Below are 18,733 nucleotides of genomic sequence, written 5' to 3'. Positions count from 1 at the left end.
CGCCGCGGCGTCAGTGCCGGGCGCGCGACGCGAGCGCGCGCGCGACGATGCGGGTGCGCGCGACGACGACGCGAAATGACGGGCGCGACCACGCGCGCGCGGACGCGGCGACGACGGCGCGGTGAGACGCGGATGCGCGCGAGAACCTACCCCGAGCGATCGCTCGCGAGCGATGGAAACGTCGACGGGCGATGACTGACCTCGGGCGCGCGCGACTAGGTTCGAACGTCGATTAAAAGGCTGTGCGAGGCGTGCAGGATCGTGAAGCGACGCGGCCGGCTCTTCGTGGTGTGCTCGAAGACGCCCAAGCATAAACAGAGACAAGGCGCGCACACGGAGGCGGCGGGCGGGACGCGCGCGCACGAAGGATTCGCGGCGAGCGAGGGATTCGCGGCGAGCGGTGGTGAGGTCGAGCGCACGTGCTGCGAGAGCGCTCGGGTGGGGTCTGCGATCGACGCGAGCGCGGTGGGCGTCGCTCAGGCGAAGTCGCGCGCGCCGACGTCTCTCTTGCCGAGGATCGCTCGGTGACGAGTGATTTGTTGTACAAACGCTATAGATCTCTAGAAACAAGCTAACCGATTTGTCATCGACTCGAATTTGCATCATCCGCCGAGAAGTATCGTCGTCGCGCGCGGCACGTCGTCGTTGGCCTGACGGAGCGCTCTCGCCGCGACGGCGGCGTCGAAGCCCATGCTGACTAAAAGTCTAATGTTCTCCTCGCTCGGCGCGCGCGACGGAACGCCACCGCCCGCCGCTGCCCTCATCGCTCGCATTCTGTAGATTGGTTGCTTCCTCGCTCCGCCACGCAACACGGTGACCACCCAATCCGGGAAGACGAGCAACGCGTCGTTAGACGTCCCGATACCGTGAGTCACCGTGTACCCTCCGAACGCGCCGCATATCGCCGCGCACGCGCCGTAAACCCCTCCCTTGAGCGCCAAAAGCATTGACATGAGCACCATTTTTGATTTATCGTTGAAATAAATCGTGAACCGCGGGCCGAACGCGCCGAAGGCGAAGCTCGACGTCGCGGGCTTTTCCACGCTCCAAATCCACACCAACGCGAACACCAGCGCGTACGGCCCCGACACGCGCGCGGATGCGTCGACCGCGAACACATTTTCGATCGCCCGCGCGCACACCCTCGACGCGATCGACGCCGCGAGAACGATTCCCAATAATCTTCTCGTCGACGCCAGCCGCTCGAGCTCCACCGCCGTCCCGCTCAGCGCGGACATCCCGACGACGAGCTCGAACGCGTCCTGCGCGAACGCCAACTCACCGCACAAAGCGCGCGTGAGAACCCACGAGACGCGAGACGCCGAGCTCTTCGACGCGAGGTCACGGTCGGCGAAGATCCACGACGCGGCGGTCGCGCCCCGCGCGCGCGTTCGCGCGTACACCGTCGCGACGACGACCCCGCACGCGAGCGCGCGCGCGAACGGGGCGCCGCGGAATCGCCGCTCGAGGTCGAGCATCGCTCGCCGCGAGCGACGCCGCGCGCGCGCGTGCGAGGGCGTCGATCGCGCGATGGCGCGCGTGGCGTCGTCACAGCCCAGACTGTTTCGCCCACACGAACGTACACTCGGCCGAGGCACGACGGCGCGCGTCGTCGACGCGTCGACGCCGCAGACGCGAACGCGCGGGGGACACCGCGAACGATGGCGACGATGCAGACGGGGATGAAGACGACGGGCGCGCGCGCGAACGCGCGCGCCGGGCGGGCGAACGAGCGAACGAAGGGGACGATGAGACGCGCCGAGCGGGCGGCGGCGCGACCGTCGAGAGGATTGTACGCCCTGAACGCGCGCGCGGTGGCGGAACCGGAGACGTTTGAGTACCAGGCCGAGGTGGGTTATGATTTCGTGCGCGCGCGCTCGACGGTTGGCGATCGCTCGACGGATGCGTGGGCATTCGAGGGATGACGCGGGGCTTGGAAAAGCGCTTCTAGAAACTTTTGGAGAGACGACTGACGAGAGACGCGCGCGCGGCGACGCAGGTGCACCGATTAATGGATTTGATCGTGAACTCGCTGTACAGCAACAAGGACGTTTTCCTCCGCGAGCTCGTGTCGAACGCGAGCGATGCGTGCGACAAGCTTCGATTCGTCTCCCTGAGCGATTCGAGCGCGATGCAAGCGGGCGAGGAACTGCGCATTAAGATTCGCGGTGATCCGGAGTCGAAGACGCTCACGATCGAGGACAGCGGTATCGGCATGAGCAGAGATGATCTTGTCTCTTCGCTCGGTACGATTGCGCGCTCTGGAACCGCCAAATTCATGGAGATGCTCAAGAGTCAGAGCGACGGCGAAAACTTGATCGGCAAATTCGGCGTCGGTTTTTATTCAGCCTTCTTGGTTGCGGACAAGATCACGGTGTTCACGAAAGCGGCCACCGGAGACGATAAGACGTGGATGTGGGAATCCGAGATCAACAGCAGCTCGTACACCGTCAAGGAAGCTGACGAAGCGATGTCTCGGGGCACGAAGATCGTCTTGCATCTCAAGGAGGGGTGCGAAGAATTCGCATCTGGGGACAAGCTGCAGTCGCTCGTGAAGACGTACAGCGAGTTCATCTCTTTCCCGATCGACGTCTGGGCACAGAAGAACAAGGAAAAGGAAGTTGTCGATCAACAGTCGACGGATGCCCTCAAGGAGGCTTGGACGAAGAAGAAGATCGAGGCTGAGGCCAAGGGTGAGGAGTTCACCGAGCCCGAGCCGCAGCCGGTGACAAAGAAGGAGTTCGAGCAAGTGGAAGAGTGGACGACGGCCAACAACGACAAGCCCATCTGGGTGCGTTCGCCCAAGGACGTCGATCAAGAATCCTACAATGAATTCTTCAAGGCCACGTTCAAGGAGTTCCTCGATCCACTCGCCCACTCCCACTTTGCCGTTGAGGGTGACATCGAGTTCCGCTCCATCCTCTTCGTCCCGGGTATGGCTCCATTCGAGCAGCAAGACATGATGTCTAAGTCCAAGGCGATCAAGCTCTTCGTTCGACGTGTGTTCATCTCTGACGAGTTCGACGACTCGCTGTTACCGCGATACCTCACCTTCGTCCGAGGCGTCGTGGACTCTTCCGACTTGCCGCTCAACGTTTCGCGCGAAATTCTTCAAGAATCCCGCGTCGTTCGCGTTATTCGCAAGCGCCTGATCCGCAAGACGTTCGACATGCTTCGCGATATCGCGGAACGAGACAATGATGACTACGACACGTTCTGGGATAACTTTGGCCGCAACCTCAAGCTCGGTGTCATCGAAGACGCGGACAACCGTAAGGATTTGGCTGAACTCTTGCGATTCACCACCTCCAAGAGTAGCGGCGACGGGGATCTGCGAAGCCTGGACCAGTACGTGAACGACATGCCGGAGGCTCAGAAAAGCATCTATTTCGTCGCTGCCGATAACAGAGACGCCGCGGAGGCGTCGCCGTTCCTTGAGAAGCTCAAGCAAAAGGGCTTCGAAGTCCTCTACCTGCTCGATCCTATTGACGAAGTCGCCATGGCCAATTTGGCCACGTTCAAGGAGAAGCCGATCGTCGACGCTTCCAAGGAAGCGCTCGATATGGGCGATGAAGATGAAAAAGACAAGGCTGCGCTCGAGGAGCTTGAGAAGGAATTCAAGGACCTTACGGACTGGATGAAGGAGACTCTTGGCACGCAAGTTGAAAAGGTGACGGTGTCCAATCGTCTCACCGACACCCCGTGCGTTCTCGTGACCTCCAAGTTTGGCTGGTCGGCTAACATGGAACGTATCATGAAAGCACAGGCCATGGGTGACAACCGCGCGTCCGATTACATGAAGGGCAAAAAGACGATGGAAATCAACCCGAGTTCTCCCGTCATCGCGCAGTTGCGCAAGCTGAAGGAAGCCGGCTCCAAAGAAGCCACCGATTCTTGCCAGCTCTTGTTCGACACCGCCTTGTTGACGTCTGGTTTCTCCATCGACAAGCCATCCGTCTTCGCCAGTCGCGTGTTCAAGCTCATGACCGCGCAAGCCGCCGCCGCTGAGAACTCTTCCGACGACGGCTGCATCACCCCCGAAATCGTATGAGACCCTTAGCGCGCGCGAGCACAGGCATCGATCTCGACACGTCACTTTCTCGAGCGATACCGATTATATTTTTATAATATTTCAGTCAATTCTTTATGCGAGCTCTACCTCGCGTCCGATTGAATTACATTCTGTCGCGTTTCACCCGCTCGCGTTTCACCCCGCCATGTGCACGTCGCCTCCCCCCTTCGCCTCCTCCTCGGCCGCGTTCCGAATCGCCCGTCGCTCCGCCTTGATCGCCTTACGAATCGCCTTCCCCGTTCGCTTCGGTCCGCTCACGCGCTTCATCGCGTCCTTGTGCTTCACGGACGCGCCCTTTTTCGCCTTGAGTGACTTGGAATTCGCGCCGTCGCGCTTCTTCAAGCCTCGCTTCTTCTTATTCTGCCATCCCGGGGCCACCATTCGGGGCGAGCGCGCGCGCGCGGGGCGTCGATGTGCCGGGAGAAGCGCGTCGCTCGCGCCGGTGCCGACCCGGAGCGTCCGACGCGCGCGAGCGTGTGCGGCGGCGGCGGCTGCGAGGGCGAAGCGTTACACGGCGTCTACGCGCGGGTGTCGCTCAGACGCGAAGGAGTCCGCGCGCGCGCTCGCACGCGCGCTCCACAAATATTTTCATCTCGTCAAAGTGCAGCGCGGACGCGCCCACGGCGGCGCCGGCGAGCGCGGCGCATCGCACGCCGACGGAGTGGACGACGAGTTTTGTCGCGCCCGAGCGCACGGCGGCGCTCTGCAGCGCCGAACACGCCTCGCACTGGGGGTAGAAGCGTTGCAGAGGAACGCCTCGGACAAAGTTAAACACTCGTCGCGGGAGCGACGCCCCGCGATTCGCCGCCGCGCGCGCGCCGCTTCCGAAAGCCAGCTTATTCGGCGGCATGTGGTCGCCGATGACTTTCCCGCGCGTGCTCCCGCAGTGATGGCAGCCAAATTTCTTGAACCATCGCCGCAGCGCGCGTTTCTGCGCTTCGCTCGCGTAGTCACTCCCTCTCGCCGGCGCGCTCCGCGTCGCGTTAGCGCCCACGCGCGAGACGTCGCTCGGAAGTAGACGTCCCAAATTTCCCCGACTCAGCGCCGCGAACGTCGCCACGCCCACGCCCGCGTCCCTCGCGACGTCACCCTCGTCCACGTTCGCGACGTCCCACCGCACGCTCTCCCCACTCGTCCTCGACCGCGTTCGCGCGCGCCCGTTCGTTCGTTCCATCCACGCCTCCGCGCTCGCGCGCGCCGCCGCGCCCGCGAAGACGGCGCCTCCACCGCCGCCGCCGCCGCCGTCCCCGCCCCCATCGCGCTTCCGCAGCCCACGCCGAGGACCAAGCCCACGACCTGCGTCACCACCGCCGCGCTCGCCATCGCCGTCGCCCCGCTCGCGGTCGCGATCGCCCCGCGCGCGACCTCTCGCCGCGTCGCCGTCGACGCCTCGCCGTGCGCGCGTCCTCGTCCCATGATTAATTCTCCGTCGTCCGCGCCCGCTCGACGTCGCGCGCGCGACGGCACCGGCGACGACGCCGGAGACGACGCGCGTCGCGCGACGACGCGACGACGCCGACGCGCGCGGACGCGACGCGATGTGCGACGTGCGATGGGCGACGCGGCGCTCGAATTGAAAACGTCGCCATCGTCACGCGCGCGCGACATCTCTCGACGCCCGAGGTCGTGGACCATGGGCGTCGCACCGTCCGTGGACGGACGCGACGGCGCGCGCGCGGTGGAGGACGCGCGCGCGTCGGGAAAGGCGACGTGCGCGCGTGAGACCGTGGACGCGATGCCGGAGATGGATGACGACGGCGTGGACGACGACGCGCGACGCGCGCGTCGAGGCTTGAAAGCGCGCGAGACGGTGATGGAATCGGAACGACGGACGTCGACGAGCGGGAGAGAGAGCGCGAGCGAGCTTCGGCGAGGGCTCAAGGCGATGTGCGAAGCGACGCGCGAGACGCCGGACGCGATGGATGTGTTTTGGTATGAATTAGGGAACGCGTCGAGCGAACCGCTGACGGCGATGAGCGAACGGACGTTGGATGAAATGCTGCGGCCGTACGGGCGATCGTTGTACGCGAAGAACGCGCGAAGTGGGGGGTTGTACAAATTGGTGAGACACGCGGCGACGCAGATCGGCGCCGCGGGGGCGCACGCGACGCCGGTGAGCGCGATTAACGTCACCGTGCTCGCGGGGACGTTCATCAAGTACTTTATCGAGTTCGCGAGCGAGAGTGGGGGGACGACGGTCGGTGTTCAAGCGCTCGGAGGAGCCCGAAGCGAGAGTTTGAGAAATTTGGCCAAAACGTTTGAGTACGACGCACGTTGGGAAAGCGTCACCGCTTCCGGTGCGTCCACGCGCGCGAGGTCACCGTTCGATGATTTGATGCTCGCGTGCGCGAACACATTGGGCAAAAAGCGCGTGACAACGCAGACGATGGCGTTGCACACGGCGTGCGCGAGAGTCTTACTCATCACGTGCTCGTCGCAGTTGGCGTTCGACCTCACCGACGTCGAGGCGCGAGAGATGGGTCATCCGCTCGCGATGTCGTTATTGAAGCTCGGCGCGAGTGATTCGAAAATGACAGGAACGTTGATGTGCTCACTTTTACGGCAAATCGTGGCTCGTCCGCCGAATAGCGGAGATATTTGCGCACTCCCGGCTAACAGAGACGACGAAAAATGTGGGGTCACTAGAGGACTCGTCAGCGCGTTCAGTGCGTTATTTCCTTCGCGTTCAGACAAGTCTGCGCAGTCGTGCCGATCGAAGCGAGTGGCGCACAATTTGGTGCGATGCACGCACTCCACGCAGTCGCCGTTGGCGGATGAATTCAGCAATTTATTCTTGGCACTCTGCGCGCAGGGCGCTTTCGATCCAAACGTCAAGAACCCGTTCAGAGAGGCGGTGAAGGGGATGAGAGACGTTTCAGCGCGATCTTCCGTTTCGTCGGGCAAGCGCGACGCGACGCTGGTGAATTTCGAAAAAACATGCGAGGCGCTCAGCGAATCGTCGTCGACCGATTCTGGTTTGTTGACGTTGTACACGCTGCTTTCGACAAACTCGCGATTCGTCGCCTACTTGGGCTCGAAAGGGTCGGCAGCGAAGCGTCTCGTGGAAAATCTCATAAGAGAGCTATACGAGGCGGAAATGGACGGCATCACGCACGTCTCGCAGCTCATCATCACGTCGTTGCTGATTCTATCCCAAGACGTGGGTTTCAACAGACTGATGCAGACACAGAAATGCTCGTCGACCGCTTGGTACAAGGAACGCATCATCGAGAAAAGTTCGATGGGTAGCTTGATGTTTGTCGTTCTTTCCCGAGCGCTCAAATACAATTGCTCAGAATCGACGAAGATATCGAGGGATCTGAGCGTGCTCGGAGTGATCGCGAACATGGCTGGCGTCACGCGCGACATTTCCGGATACGCCGCTCAACGTCTCGTAAACATATTGGAGCTCCTCACGAAGAAGCGCGCGAGGTTGTTGAGTGCGGAAAACAAGGATTTACAGGAGCAGGCGCTGCACACTCCGCGTTCTGAAATCGCAGTGTGCGAAGACTTCATCCGAATCGCGTTTGAGATTCTCAACTGTCTCACGACAGATCTCAACTCGCTCGAACAAAACCCAGAAATTGTGTACGCTCTCATGCACAAGGAGGAGTTAGTGGTGGGATACCGCACGGACGCGGCGTTCGCTGAATACGTGCAGAACATTGAGTGCGTGATGGAGCACTATCACGACGCAGTGAGAAGCAAAGGCGCCGACAGTCCAATGTCAGTCGGTTGCATCAAGCGAATCATCTCCGAGAACTCCTTGGATCGTTCACCGAGTCCGACCAAGTTTCGCAACGGTAACTGTAGTGATTGCGCAATTCACAATTTCTACCCGATGGCTTTCGAGTACGTCGAAGACGAGGAAAGCGCGCCGTACTTTATGATTCCGTACATCTGGGGAGCCGTCGTCGCGCAGAGCGGCGTGTACTGGCGAGCGAGCAGCGTCGCCCTCTTCTCATCGAGTTCGATCTCGATGTCGAACGATTTCGATCTCGGCGCGTCCTTTTCTGACGAGCAGTCTGATCTCGTCTGAGAACTAACGAACGATTGTAAAATGACGACCGACGTCGCACGCCGCCACTGCGCGACGCGCGACTCATGCACGCGTCGTCTCGACACGGAACCGTCGCCGCCGCGGCGCCCGCGCGCGGTGGGCGCGGCGGTCGCGATCGAAGGCCCAAACGCGCCGACGCGCCGGACTGGGCGAAACCGCCCGCTCGCGGCAAACAGCGAGACTTTAAAAATGAACAACGCGCCGCCGGTGGTGCGGAGAAAACGCGTCAAGACACGCCGCGAGCGACGACGTCACGAAGCGAGCGAGGCGTTCGCGCGTCCGAGGTCCTTCGTGCGGTCGCCCCGCGAACGAGCGCGAAGGCGTTCGAGGACGTGTCGCGAGGGACGACGGTGTTGTTCGACGACCCGCGGGAGGTGACGCTCGAGGAACAGTTGCACTACGAGCGAGAAGGACACGTGTGCATTCGACGCGCCGTGGAGGGTGTGGAGATGATTCCAATGGTAAAGGCGGTCACCGGAGAAATAATAGCGAGACGATTAGAGGCGTACAGACACAGGGTGTCGGTGCTGTGTCCCGACGCACGCACAACGGAGCTTAAGGATGTGGAAGAGTGCAAGCGCGCTTTGAAGAAACATTCTCAGGAAGACGTGGGATTTTTGCAGACTTTCAACTTGCACAGAAACGAAAGCAGCCCCGCTCGAGAGTACATCATGAGCAAACAGTTCGCCAAGATCGCGGCCGAACTCATGGGATGCGAACGAGCTAGAATTTATCAGTCGTGCGTCTTCGTAAAGGAGCCCGGAATGGCTGAGACGAATTGGCACAGCGACCTCAACATGGTGCCTCTCGACACCAACGACTTCGTAACGCTTTGGATTCCTTTGCGTTCGCTCGACGAGGACGATGCGGCGCTGCACTTTGCGAATCGGTCCCACAGAGACTTCGCGCTGCCGTATTGGCGAACGATCGAGGGCATGTCGGATTTGGAAGGGAGGTATGAAATCGACACGTACGACGAGCTGGACTTGGGTGATCTCACCGCACACCACGGATGGGCTTTGCATTGGAGTCCGCCACAGCCGAAGGATTCGGTACCGCGGTATGCCCTGAGTGTTTGCTACTTTGCCGATGGCGCGAGACGACTCGAAACGGAAGAGCTCCGTCGCACGCCGCACGCAGAAGACGAGTGGTCGTACGAGACCTGGTTGCGTGATCTTCAGCCGGGTGCGGTGGCGAAGCATTTTGAGTTACCAATCGTGTGGCCTTAGCGATTCGCGATATAGACGTTGCAAGACATACACACTCATCATTCTTGATATTGAAAAGAATTCCTCACGCAGGATTGCTAGTCGAGGTCAGCCAGGATCGCGCGCTCCTCGGGCGTCAATCTATCGTCAACCGCCGGTTCATCACCTGCGTACCAGTTCCCATCGTAGTCCACGGGAAGTGGAGGATTCAGCCTATGAGTTTCGAAATCAGACAATGCGTGCGCAAACAAGCAGGGGGCGGTTACCAGAAATCACCCGGAGTGGTGAGCTGATGGAATTTGACGCGTTCGTCGCCCTCGTCACCCAAGCAATCGAACACGGCATCCGCGCGAGAGAAATCTTCCTCTTCACTGTAGATGCTCTTTGTCACGCAAACACGCATACCAGCGGCCTTGCCCGCGGAGGTTCCGATATGAGTGTCCTCGACGACGACGCAGCGAGCCGGATCGACGCCAAGCGTCTTCGCCGCGAGCTGATAAATATCCGGCGAGGGCTTCTTCTTCGGCACAATGTCGCCCGCAAAGACGGGCATGCGATCGGCGAACTCCGGAAGCATGGTGTTCACGATCCCTTGCACCGCCTTTTCGTTTGACGTCGAGCACACGGCAACCTTGGCGCCGTGATCGAGCGCCTCGCGCACCATGCGCTTTACCCCCGGTCGAAGCGGCAACGCGCCTTGGTTCACGAGCTCCAAGAACATTTCCGTCTTTCTCGCGTGAAGCTTTTTCACCAGCTCCTTGCGCTCTTCCGGATCGGTCACGCTCTTCCACGGTTCCGCGTCCGGGACGGAGTCAAAGTAGTGCGTCATGCGCTCCTTCCCGCCGCCAATCTTCAACAATTCACCGTACACCTCCACGTCCCACGCGTGCGGGATCCCGAACTCCTCGAACGTCTTATTAAACGTCACTCGATGTCCGTCTCGCTCCGTCTCGCACAGCACGCCGTCGCAATCGAACAACAGCGCCTCGGGATAATCAAAATTCCGCAGCGCCTCCGTCACCCGTCGTCCCGCGCGCGATCGCCCACGCGCGCGCCCGCGCGTCGCGCGCACGGGCGCCCCCGCGAGCGCGGCCCCTTGTCTCGTTCCCGCGCGCATCGCCGTCGTCGCGCGTCGCGATGCGTCGCGAGCGAGCGCGCGGCGCCGGGCCCGCGTCGACGGGGCCTCGTGGATGGATAGTGTATCGGGTGTGTACCAGCGACACCCGCGTGTCGTCCATCGATCCCCACCGCGCGCGCGCCGAGCGACGACGAACGATGCCGCGCGCGCGCGTTCGCGCGGGGACGATCGCGGCGTCGACGTCGACGTCGCGCACGCGGGGGCGACGGCGACGCGTCGCGCGCGCGGGGCGGGGCATCGGCGCATCGGACGACGCGTTCGTTGGTGCGGCGAAACGGGCGCTCGACCGGGCGATGGATGCGGTCGGGATGGCGAACCGACGACGCGGGGGGACGACGGCGAAGACGTGGGCGCGCGTCGACGCGCCCGCGTGGACGGCGCTGGACGAGGCGACGAGAGGGGCGTTCGTGAAGGATCCGGAGGAATCGGACGCGCGGGCGAACGAACGCGCGTTCGATGCGTCGCCGGGGACGACGCCGAGGATAAAGCTCTATCGCGACGCGGCGTCTTGGTGCCCGTACTCTCAGAAGATTTGGATGCAGCTCGAGGAGAAACGCGTGCCGTACACGTTGGAGCGAATCAACATGCGATGCTACGGTTCCAAACCGAAGAGTTTTACGTCGAAAGTTCCGAGCGGGGCTCTTCCCGTGATTGAGCTCGATGGACGGGTGATCACGGAGTCGAGCGTCATCGCGGATGTCATCGAGAGCGAGTTCACCGAGCATAAAAGTTTACTTCCGTACGCACCCGGAAGCGCGGAGATGCGACGCGCGCAGACTTTGATGCGCTTAGAGCGCGCGTTATTCTCTCGATGGATGCAGTGGATCACGAGCAGCTGGAGCGATGCTTCGGCACAAAGCATGTACTGCGAAACATTGGATGCGGTGGACGCGGAGCTCGGCGCCGGCGGCGGTCCGTACTTTATGGGCGCCGAATTCACGCTCGTAGACATCGCGTACACGCCGTTTCTCGAGCGCATGGCGGCGAGTATTCTGTACTACAAGGGGTTGAAAATCGAAGGCAACGGTGGTCGATGGCCGAATCTCGACAAATGGTTCGCCGCGATGGCGCAGCGTAAGGTGTACCGCGGAATCAAGAGTGACTACTACACGAACGCGCACGATCTTCCGCCACAGCTGGGCGGATGCGCTGAAAACGGCGATAACGTGCAGGCTCGGGACGCGATCGATGGCGTCAACGGCGTCGATTGGCGTTTACCACTCGGCCCTCTGAATGAGTCGAGTATGGAGCCGTGGTGGGGCGTGGACGATCCCGCGCTCGCTCGCATGGAAGCGGCGAGGCGCGTCATTGAAAATCACGTCAACGTGACACGTTTCGCCGCTCGGGGCTGTGGTACACCAGGTTCACCCGGATACTCGGCTCCTTTGTCCGATCCGAACGCCAAACCTGGTGAGGAACACATTCCCGCCGTAGACGCCGCACTCCGACTCGTCGTTCACGCCATGATCAAACCGGAAATCACCGACGCCGCGGCGGCACCAGCCGTGAGTCGCGGTGAATCGCACGCGGTTGCCCCGACCGTGGCATCACTAGAGTACCTTCGAGATCGCATCGGTGTTCCGCGAGATATGAGCTATCCCGCCGCTCGACAGCTGCGCGCGTATTTAAATTGGATGATCGATGCGTTGGTGGCCGTGTAATACACGATATTTTTTATTCGACCTTGAACTATTGATAACGTCGAATGCTGCGGCTGTTTGGGGAGAAATCAAATATTCGGGCGCTTCGGGCGCGTCTCGTCTGTGAAGATGACGCCAGTGTTCAGGAGGAAGTCCGCGACGCCTCGAAGCAAGATCATATCTTCGCTAGGATAATACGCCCCGCCTCTTCCCTTGGCGTTCTCCGGTCGCGAAGACGGCAAGAAGGAAAAGGCGGAAAGGAATTCGCGCGGTCCGGCGCGAATCGGCGCGTCGAAGTGACACGGCACGATTCTATTGAAGTCCCACTTCGCCACGCGACGAGCCCACGCGTTCACTGGCTCTGGGACATTCTCGTACACTAGCGTGCCGACGACTGGCGCGACGACTAGGCGGTTCGTTATTTCCTTCCAACTTTCTTCCGGAGAGAGAAGGTCGTTCGGCCCAAAGTACAGAGCCTGCAGAGCGTTGCGCTGCCAACCAAGCCGCAGCAATTCCTCGCGGCTCATATCCTTGGACGTCATCGTGCGACTCTTTGCCTTTGTTTTTATGTCAAACAGGTTCAACAACTTGAGCGCGCGGATGGTGAAGTTATCGTCGTCTCCGCTCTCTTCAAGATCTCTGTCAGGGATGCAATCCGGGATGTTTTCAGACACGTACACGACGGCGTCGGTGACGAGCAACGTCTTGGACGGCTTGTGGATAAACGCAGCTTCGACGAACGATACGTACGAAGCGACGCCGAGAGCTGGAGGCACCAATAGTTCGTACTCGAACTCATCCTCCCAAGGCGCGCGGTCTTGGCCCAAAATTCCAGTCTTATTGATGCCAAAAAATTGCGGCGGCAGATTCACCGGCCAACTCCACTGCTGTGGCACGATCCAGCACTGCGCCTTTGGATACTTGCGCTGAAACGGCCCGACAAAAATTTTGTGTTCAAACAGCGTCGTCGGCAACACGACGTGCTCGACGGGCGCGTCGAGCTCATCCAGTAGAGCCACCATCTCTGTCGTCGGTGCTACCGGCGCGTGAACCCAGAGTCCGCCGGTTTTCAGCTTGATGACTGTCATGCGCACATTGACGCTCACGTTCAATCCGAGCCCGATGCCTTGCTTTTGCTCGAAGAACCACATACGTCCTGGATCGACTTCGTAGCGGTACGTCTGCCTGGCGAACGCTGGAACGAGTGGAAACAGCGGTGGCGGCGCGATGAGGTATCCTCGTCCTTTGCTATCGTCGGAAACACCAGTCCCGCGCGTCATCGGCGTCCGTCCGCGCTGCGTCGCCGAGTCCTTCGCCGCGGCGCCCCTCGCCAACTTGGCCGCGACGAGCGCTACCGCGGCGCCCCCACCGAGCGCGCTCAGCGCCAACTGCACCGTCGGTCCCATGTGTCCGATCACAGCTTCCTGAATCGATTCCGGAGTGAACGCGCTCGCCGGCGCCGAACCGCGTCGGCCCGCGCCTCGTCTCGCCGCCCTTCGCGAGGTCGACGTCTGCGCGCTCATCGACCGCCGCCCGCGCGCGCTCGGATCGACCGAGAACGACATCACGCGCGACGCCATGTTCCCCTGCTCTCGTCCGTCTCCCTCGAAGCGACGCGTCCAGACGCGCGAACGGATCGAGCGAATCAGCCGTCGACGAAAAAGTGTCCCCGCGTCGCTCTCGCGCGCACCGTCGCCGACGCCGACGCCGAGGCCGACGTCCCGACGACGCGCGCGATCGTTCGTACGCGCACGCGCGGACGATCGCGCCCTCGCCTCGCGCGCGCGGACGCGCGGGCGATGCGTCGCGGATAAAGCGCCGCGCGATGACGTTCGAGCGATGCGATCGACAGCCGTGGACGTGAAAAGTCCTCGCGCGACCATCGACGATGGGGTCGACGTTCGTCACCGTGCGAGAGGTGCAGCGCGAACTCGAACAATTGGGTCGAGAAGACATCGACGATGACGTCGTGGCGCGATACCTCGTCGAACGACGACGACGCGGACGAGGAGACGGTGAAGAAAACGGCGGACGAGCGCGCGCGAAGGATGCGCGTGAGGTGGATTTCGATTTTGAATTGAGTGATGAGGACGACGACGGGCGACGACCGACGGGTGCGACCGCTCGGTGTGGATCGTTTGCGGTGGCGACGCCGATGGATAGGCCGCCGTGGAACGGGGACGCGTTTGAGACGGTGAACGCGCCGTCGCGACGGTTTCACGCCGACGCGCTACCGCGGAGGAAGCATCGTGACGCGACGACGAGCGCGATCGATGGGAGATGCGAAGACGGTCAAATAGATGTAGTGCGGGTGGGTGCGATGTATAGGCAGGCGTGGGAGAACGCTCCCGATGTCGTCAGGGATGAGCGGCGGCCAAAGATTGGCTTCGCGCAAAAATTCGCCGAAGAGCACGCGAAGGAAAACGCTCAGAGGAATCGACTCCTCGGTGGCAGGCGTCGATATAACTATTAGCGAACGAATACGATGCTTCTGTAACAATAATACAATGTTGATAATGTACAATGTGGCGATCACGTTCCCCACTGTCTACCTGGAGGCCCCGGCGGAAAAGGCGGAGGCGGAGGCGCGTGCATCGGACGAGGCACACCTGCGCCCATCTGCATCGGAGGCATCGGCGGCGCTCCAGGGGGCATCGGCACGGTTTGTTGCATTGGCACGGGATTAGATCCCATGTGCAAGCCAGTGCGAACGGGTTGCGCGTGGCCGAATCCTATTCCGAGCATTTGACTCAGTTGTGCGGGCGTCATTTGCGGCGTCATTTGCGGCGCCATTTGCGGCGCCATTTGCGGCGTCATTTGCGGCGCCATTTGCGGCGTCATTTGCGGCGCCATTTGCGGCGCCATTTGCGGCGTAAACGGCATGGCTATCGGCGGTGGTGCGGATCGTTGGTGCGATTCGATGCCGAACCGGGACTGTCGAGACTGCGCGAAATCTTGTAATGACACTCCACCGTCATCAGACATCCCGAGAGCCGACATGTCCTGCTGCAAATTTGTCCAGGATTCGGCGCTCATCAAACCTGCATCACTTGGGTTTGTTTCTTCGTTTGTCGTCTCTCCCTTGAAACCAAATTTCTTCCCAAACCTGTATATCTCTAACAGCTCCGATTCAAACTCTCCACGCGCTTGCAAATCGAGATACGTTTCGTAAAGCTTGATGGCTGTGCGCGCGTCTTCAATCGAATCGTGCGTTTCGCCCTGGATCTCTTCCCCGAGGAGATTCGTGGCCAGAAACTTGAGAGAGAGTTTACGCTGGCGCTTGAAGTGGAACAGCTCCACCGTATCGATGACTTGGTCTGGCGGAACAACGATGTTGATCATCTTAAAGTCTTGCTTCAAGCCATGTCCGACGAAGATACACCCGGCGTCAATCAAATATCGAAGCTTCAAGTACGCGTGTTTGAGCTGTGTGATGAAGTGTGGACTTGTCGCGGGATCTAAATCACCTGGAACCAATCCACTAAAACGCGTCAAATAATCGTGCACGGGTTCGACCGCCCGAATGTAATCGTCGATGATCGGCGTCAACTTTTGCTGTCCCTGACCGCGCACGACGGAGACTCGAGCTAGCCCGAGGCGTGCCGGGACAGACTCGTACTCAGTACCATCGTCGCGAACCGCCATGATTGCCGGCGCAAGTGATACGAACTCGGCATCAATGCCCAGCAGCATACCAGGACCAGGCGTGTCTTCGCCGACGCACGAGAAAGGAACGAAAGGAACACCGCGCGGAACGGACATTCCGTGCGTCACCTTCTTGTACAGCTCAAACGTGATCGGCGACGGTGGTAGCGGCAGTGGCGCGGGTTTTTCTACCTTGGTGTACATACACAGACAAGGTATCTTCAACTGTCCGTAGAGTTGCGTGACTTCATCCTTCGAGACCTGACTCACGACAAAATCATTGAACAAAAGCCATTCATTGACACTGCCCGGCGCCGAAGTGCGAGACACCGACGGAGTGCTCGGATTCGCTGTGATCGGCGCTTTCGTTGGCGCGAACGTCGACGATTCTGATACTTCTGTCGTTTTGACGGCGCCGGCGTTACCAAGCGGAGAAACTCCCGGAGTACTTCCCGGCTTTTTCGGCGACGCTGTGAAATCTCCTGAGACATCCACGTACGGCGGTCTGACTTTGATGAAACTGACTAAATGACCAGAGATGTCCGCACTCTTCGTCTGACGCAAATCTGAGCCCTTCTTAATTTCGTCGTCTATATTTCGACTGAACGCGACCAACCCGGTCAGTTCGTACACGGTCGAATTTGGCGCAGCTGTGAACTGCGAAGGGTCCAAGGCGTGCTTCACTTCCAGTATTTTTGAATCCACGTCGAGACTTATCTGAATGACATGCGGTAGCCAGCGCTCGTGTAATTTGCCACCGAACGCATCCGCGGTAGGACCCGCACTCGAGTCGACTCCCCACCAATGTAAATCCTTCAAATCGGCCATACCAAGATTTACTGACAACACAGTCGGGAGTGAGAGAGGAAGCCGATTTTGCTTCATTCGCGTGTACGCCTTGTGACCTTCGCACCAGGCACGCATTTCCTGCGAAACATCTAGAGACCTCTTAAGCAGGTCAACGAATGACGGGCGCTGACCGTCGCGTACAGTCGGATATTGCAGATCGACCTGGAAGTTTCGCGTTTCCTTCGCCGTCGTCACAGCGCACTGCGTGCACTTGAGTGTCTCCTTTGAAATGGTGCCAAAGATAGACTCACATGCGGTTTGCCCGGTTGGCGCGACGTCACCGAGGGCTTGTCTTCTGGACAGCTCTTCTTTATTCAGCTGTTCCAAAATAAATCGAAGGAATGCTTGCACTCTACGAATAGGTGAGTGCTCAGCGCGGGCTTCGAGCTCATCTCTGCCCTCAATCAATCCAAGAGCAGCAGCCTCACGAATTTGGCGGAGGGTGCGTAAAAAATTCAGTGGTTGCGTCGCGAGACCTGGTGGACACGTGCTCAGCATGTGCGACAAGAAGCTCATCTCACACGTGAGACAGAACTCGCGTTCACAGGTGTGTGCCAGCACCTTTGATCTCAGCTCTGGGACAAAGTGCAAAATTTGCAAGACAGGATTGACGTAACAATTTGCCAAATCGTTCGTAAGACCCGGCAAACGAGTTTTGTTGTACGTCGAAAAATCAAATTCCTCGTAGCGTCTTTCAGCAGTCAGTGCCGACCGATTGCACTCGACACGTGCGTACATTTTAGGGAGTCCCTTCTTCTTCGTCTCTATCACCCTGGCGCCCTGTAAACTAGAGTTGGACTTGAATTCCCCCTTCGCTGGATTGATCTCCTCCGCGGTCAGACCGCATGCCGTGAGATCATCTGGTAATTGAAACTCCTGTTGAGAAAGGGCGTATTCATCCACCGGTGCGGTCGGGAACGATTCAGCGTTCACGTACGATTCTTCACCTGAGGCATACACGTGAACCCATCCTGAGTCATCGTTGAACGCCACGAGTTCGCCGGTGGAGGACACAGCTTGTCCAATAATTGATGCCCCATGCGTGTCTATTTGGTAGGTGTACGGAATCACTGCCGGATTCACGACATCGAGTGTCTGCACAGCGCCTGTGTACCCCACAACGCTGAGAGTCGGAGACTCATAACCATGATTAAACTCCACGGAAACCGGACCCGAGGGAAATTGAATCTGATTGAGCAATCTCGCGCTATACCGCACATCAAAAACTTTGATGAATTGATCCACCACGACCTGCCCCGCTCTCGTCGTAGTCCCGCACGTGACCACGAGATCACCCTTTCCCGTGATGCCCGTGACGCTTCCCAACCCGTGCGCCGTGGCCATTAATTCCTGCCTCAAGCCGTTGCGGGTGTCTCGGAAGCTCAACTCTCCATTCTCTTGACCAGCAACGAGTAATCCGCGCTGAGTGCCCCAATTCAACTTCTCACACGCGTGTTTCAACTCGGTCGACTTGATCAATACGCCTCGCGTGAGGTCGTACTGCTCAATCACCGGCGCTGCTCTTCCGACGTAAACCTTCCCTGCCATTCGCCCGTGCGGATGCTGATACGCCAGTGCCTTCAATGCGTTCTGCTCCCCGTCGCACGACGCGCACGTGAGTGTCTCGATCCCGCCGGAGGTATGAAATTTCACGCTGGACGCGCTCAGGCTCAGCGCCCCGCAGGCAAGGGGTACTATTTGAGTCACCGCATGCGCGTGTGCCTCCACGGAGACATGTCTGGCGAGCGTCGGAGCGTACATCGCGGTGATCCATCCGTCTTCCGTGCCGCACCACAGTAATTCCTCGCCGCAGTCGAACCCGCACGAGGTAATCGCGGGCGGAGCGTGACCTTCTTCTAAGAGTTCAGTCTGTAACGTCGTACAGGCGTCGAACGGAAACGACGGAAGCACCGCGCCGGGCTGCGCAGCTCCGTACTGCGCACCATCACCGTATCCACCCGGTGGGTCCGCGCCCGCGCCGTATAGGTGCGCCATGACGCCGACGACTGAGGGCGACGGCAGGTTCCACCCCTCAACCTGCTCGCGCGAGGACGAGCCCGACGAGCGCGAATGAGTGACGCACAGAGGCGGGGACGCACGGTAGATATGGAATCGGTTTAG

The 18,733-nt window shown here is 60.1% G+C and overlaps 12 protein-coding genes across 12 annotated transcripts; 6 read left to right on the top strand and 6 right to left on the bottom strand.

The window, feature by feature from the left end:
* Window positions 1–47: 47 nt before the first annotated feature.
* Window positions 48–528, top strand: OT_ostta01g00210 (Ribosomal protein L36; the record flags this gene model as incomplete). The annotated part of the gene is made up of 2 exons (XM_003074035.2): window positions 48–53; window positions 220–528. 2 exons carry the CDS (start codon window positions 48–50, stop codon window positions 526–528), a joined length of 315 nt encoding a protein of 104 aa, XP_003074081.2.
* Window positions 529–602: 74 nt separating this feature from the next.
* On the bottom strand, window positions 603–1,478 carry OT_ostta01g00200 (UBA-like; the record flags this gene model as incomplete). Its single annotated transcript, XM_003074034.1, has 1 exon — window positions 603–1,478. One exon carries the CDS (start codon window positions 1,476–1,478, stop codon window positions 603–605), a length of 876 nt encoding a protein of 291 aa, XP_003074080.1.
* Window positions 1,479–1,661: 183 nt separating this feature from the next.
* OT_ostta01g00190 (Histidine kinase-like ATPase, ATP-binding domain) lies at window positions 1,662–4,051 on the top strand (the record flags this gene model as incomplete). Its single annotated transcript, XM_022985215.1, has 2 exons — window positions 1,662–1,850; window positions 2,000–4,051. 2 exons carry the CDS (start codon window positions 1,662–1,664, stop codon window positions 4,049–4,051), a joined length of 2,241 nt encoding a protein of 746 aa, XP_022838117.1.
* A 156-nt stretch (window positions 4,052–4,207) lies between these two features.
* On the bottom strand, window positions 4,208–4,453 carry OT_ostta01g00180 (unnamed product; the record flags this gene model as incomplete). The annotated part of the gene is made up of 1 exon (XM_003074031.1): window positions 4,208–4,453. One exon carries the CDS (start codon window positions 4,451–4,453, stop codon window positions 4,208–4,210), a length of 246 nt encoding a protein of 81 aa, XP_003074077.1.
* A 154-nt stretch (window positions 4,454–4,607) lies between these two features.
* On the bottom strand, window positions 4,608–5,395 carry OT_ostta01g00170 (unnamed product; the record flags this gene model as incomplete). Its single annotated transcript, XM_022985214.1, has 2 exons — window positions 4,608–5,252; window positions 5,294–5,395. The coding sequence occupies 2 exons, from the start codon at window positions 5,393–5,395 to the stop codon at window positions 4,608–4,610; spliced, it is 747 nt and encodes a 248-aa protein (XP_022838116.1).
* Window positions 5,396–5,807: 412 nt separating this feature from the next.
* OT_ostta01g00160 (Dymeclin) lies at window positions 5,808–8,111 on the top strand (the record flags this gene model as incomplete). Its single annotated transcript, XM_003074029.1, has 1 exon — window positions 5,808–8,111. The coding sequence occupies one exon, from the start codon at window positions 5,808–5,810 to the stop codon at window positions 8,109–8,111; it is 2,304 nt and encodes a 767-aa protein (XP_003074075.1).
* Window positions 8,112–8,176: 65 nt separating this feature from the next.
* Window positions 8,177–9,361, top strand: OT_ostta01g00150 (Phytanoyl-CoA dioxygenase; the record flags this gene model as incomplete). Its single annotated transcript, XM_003074028.1, has 1 exon — window positions 8,177–9,361. The coding sequence occupies one exon, from the start codon at window positions 8,177–8,179 to the stop codon at window positions 9,359–9,361; it is 1,185 nt and encodes a 394-aa protein (XP_003074074.1).
* Window positions 9,362–9,438: 77 nt separating this feature from the next.
* On the bottom strand, window positions 9,439–10,457 carry OT_ostta01g00140 (HAD hydrolase, subfamily IA; the record flags this gene model as incomplete). The annotated part of the gene is made up of 2 exons (XM_003074027.1): window positions 9,439–9,553; window positions 9,607–10,457. The coding sequence occupies 2 exons, from the start codon at window positions 10,455–10,457 to the stop codon at window positions 9,439–9,441; spliced, it is 966 nt and encodes a 321-aa protein (XP_003074073.1).
* Window positions 10,458–10,771: 314 nt separating this feature from the next.
* On the top strand, window positions 10,772–12,139 carry OT_ostta01g00130 (Thioredoxin-like fold; the record flags this gene model as incomplete). Its single annotated transcript, XM_003074026.2, has 1 exon — window positions 10,772–12,139. The coding sequence occupies one exon, from the start codon at window positions 10,772–10,774 to the stop codon at window positions 12,137–12,139; it is 1,368 nt and encodes a 455-aa protein (XP_003074072.2).
* A 68-nt stretch (window positions 12,140–12,207) lies between these two features.
* On the bottom strand, window positions 12,208–13,698 carry OT_ostta01g00120 (Protein of unknown function DUF4336; the record flags this gene model as incomplete). Its single annotated transcript, XM_003074025.2, has 1 exon — window positions 12,208–13,698. The coding sequence occupies one exon, from the start codon at window positions 13,696–13,698 to the stop codon at window positions 12,208–12,210; it is 1,491 nt and encodes a 496-aa protein (XP_003074071.2).
* A 308-nt stretch (window positions 13,699–14,006) lies between these two features.
* On the top strand, window positions 14,007–14,591 carry OT_ostta01g00110 (unnamed product; the record flags this gene model as incomplete). The annotated part of the gene is made up of 1 exon (XM_022985213.1): window positions 14,007–14,591. The coding sequence occupies one exon, from the start codon at window positions 14,007–14,009 to the stop codon at window positions 14,589–14,591; it is 585 nt and encodes a 194-aa protein (XP_022838115.1).
* A 59-nt stretch (window positions 14,592–14,650) lies between these two features.
* Window positions 14,651–18,607, bottom strand: OT_ostta01g00100 (Exonuclease, RNase T/DNA polymerase III; the record flags this gene model as incomplete). The annotated part of the gene is made up of 1 exon (XM_022985209.1): window positions 14,651–18,607. One exon carries the CDS (start codon window positions 18,605–18,607, stop codon window positions 14,651–14,653), a length of 3,957 nt encoding a protein of 1,318 aa, XP_022838114.1.
* Window positions 18,608–18,733: the final 126 nt, after the last annotated feature.

The sequence above is a fragment of the Ostreococcus tauri genome, assembly GCF_000214015.3.
Source record: "Ostreococcus tauri WGS project CAID00000000 data, contig chromosome 01, whole genome shotgun sequence".
In the NCBI taxonomy this organism is placed as follows: domain Eukaryota; kingdom Viridiplantae; phylum Chlorophyta; class Mamiellophyceae; order Mamiellales; family Bathycoccaceae; genus Ostreococcus; species Ostreococcus tauri.
Note: the sequence above shows the minus strand (reverse complement) of the source record. Positions and strands in the feature narration are given on the sequence as shown.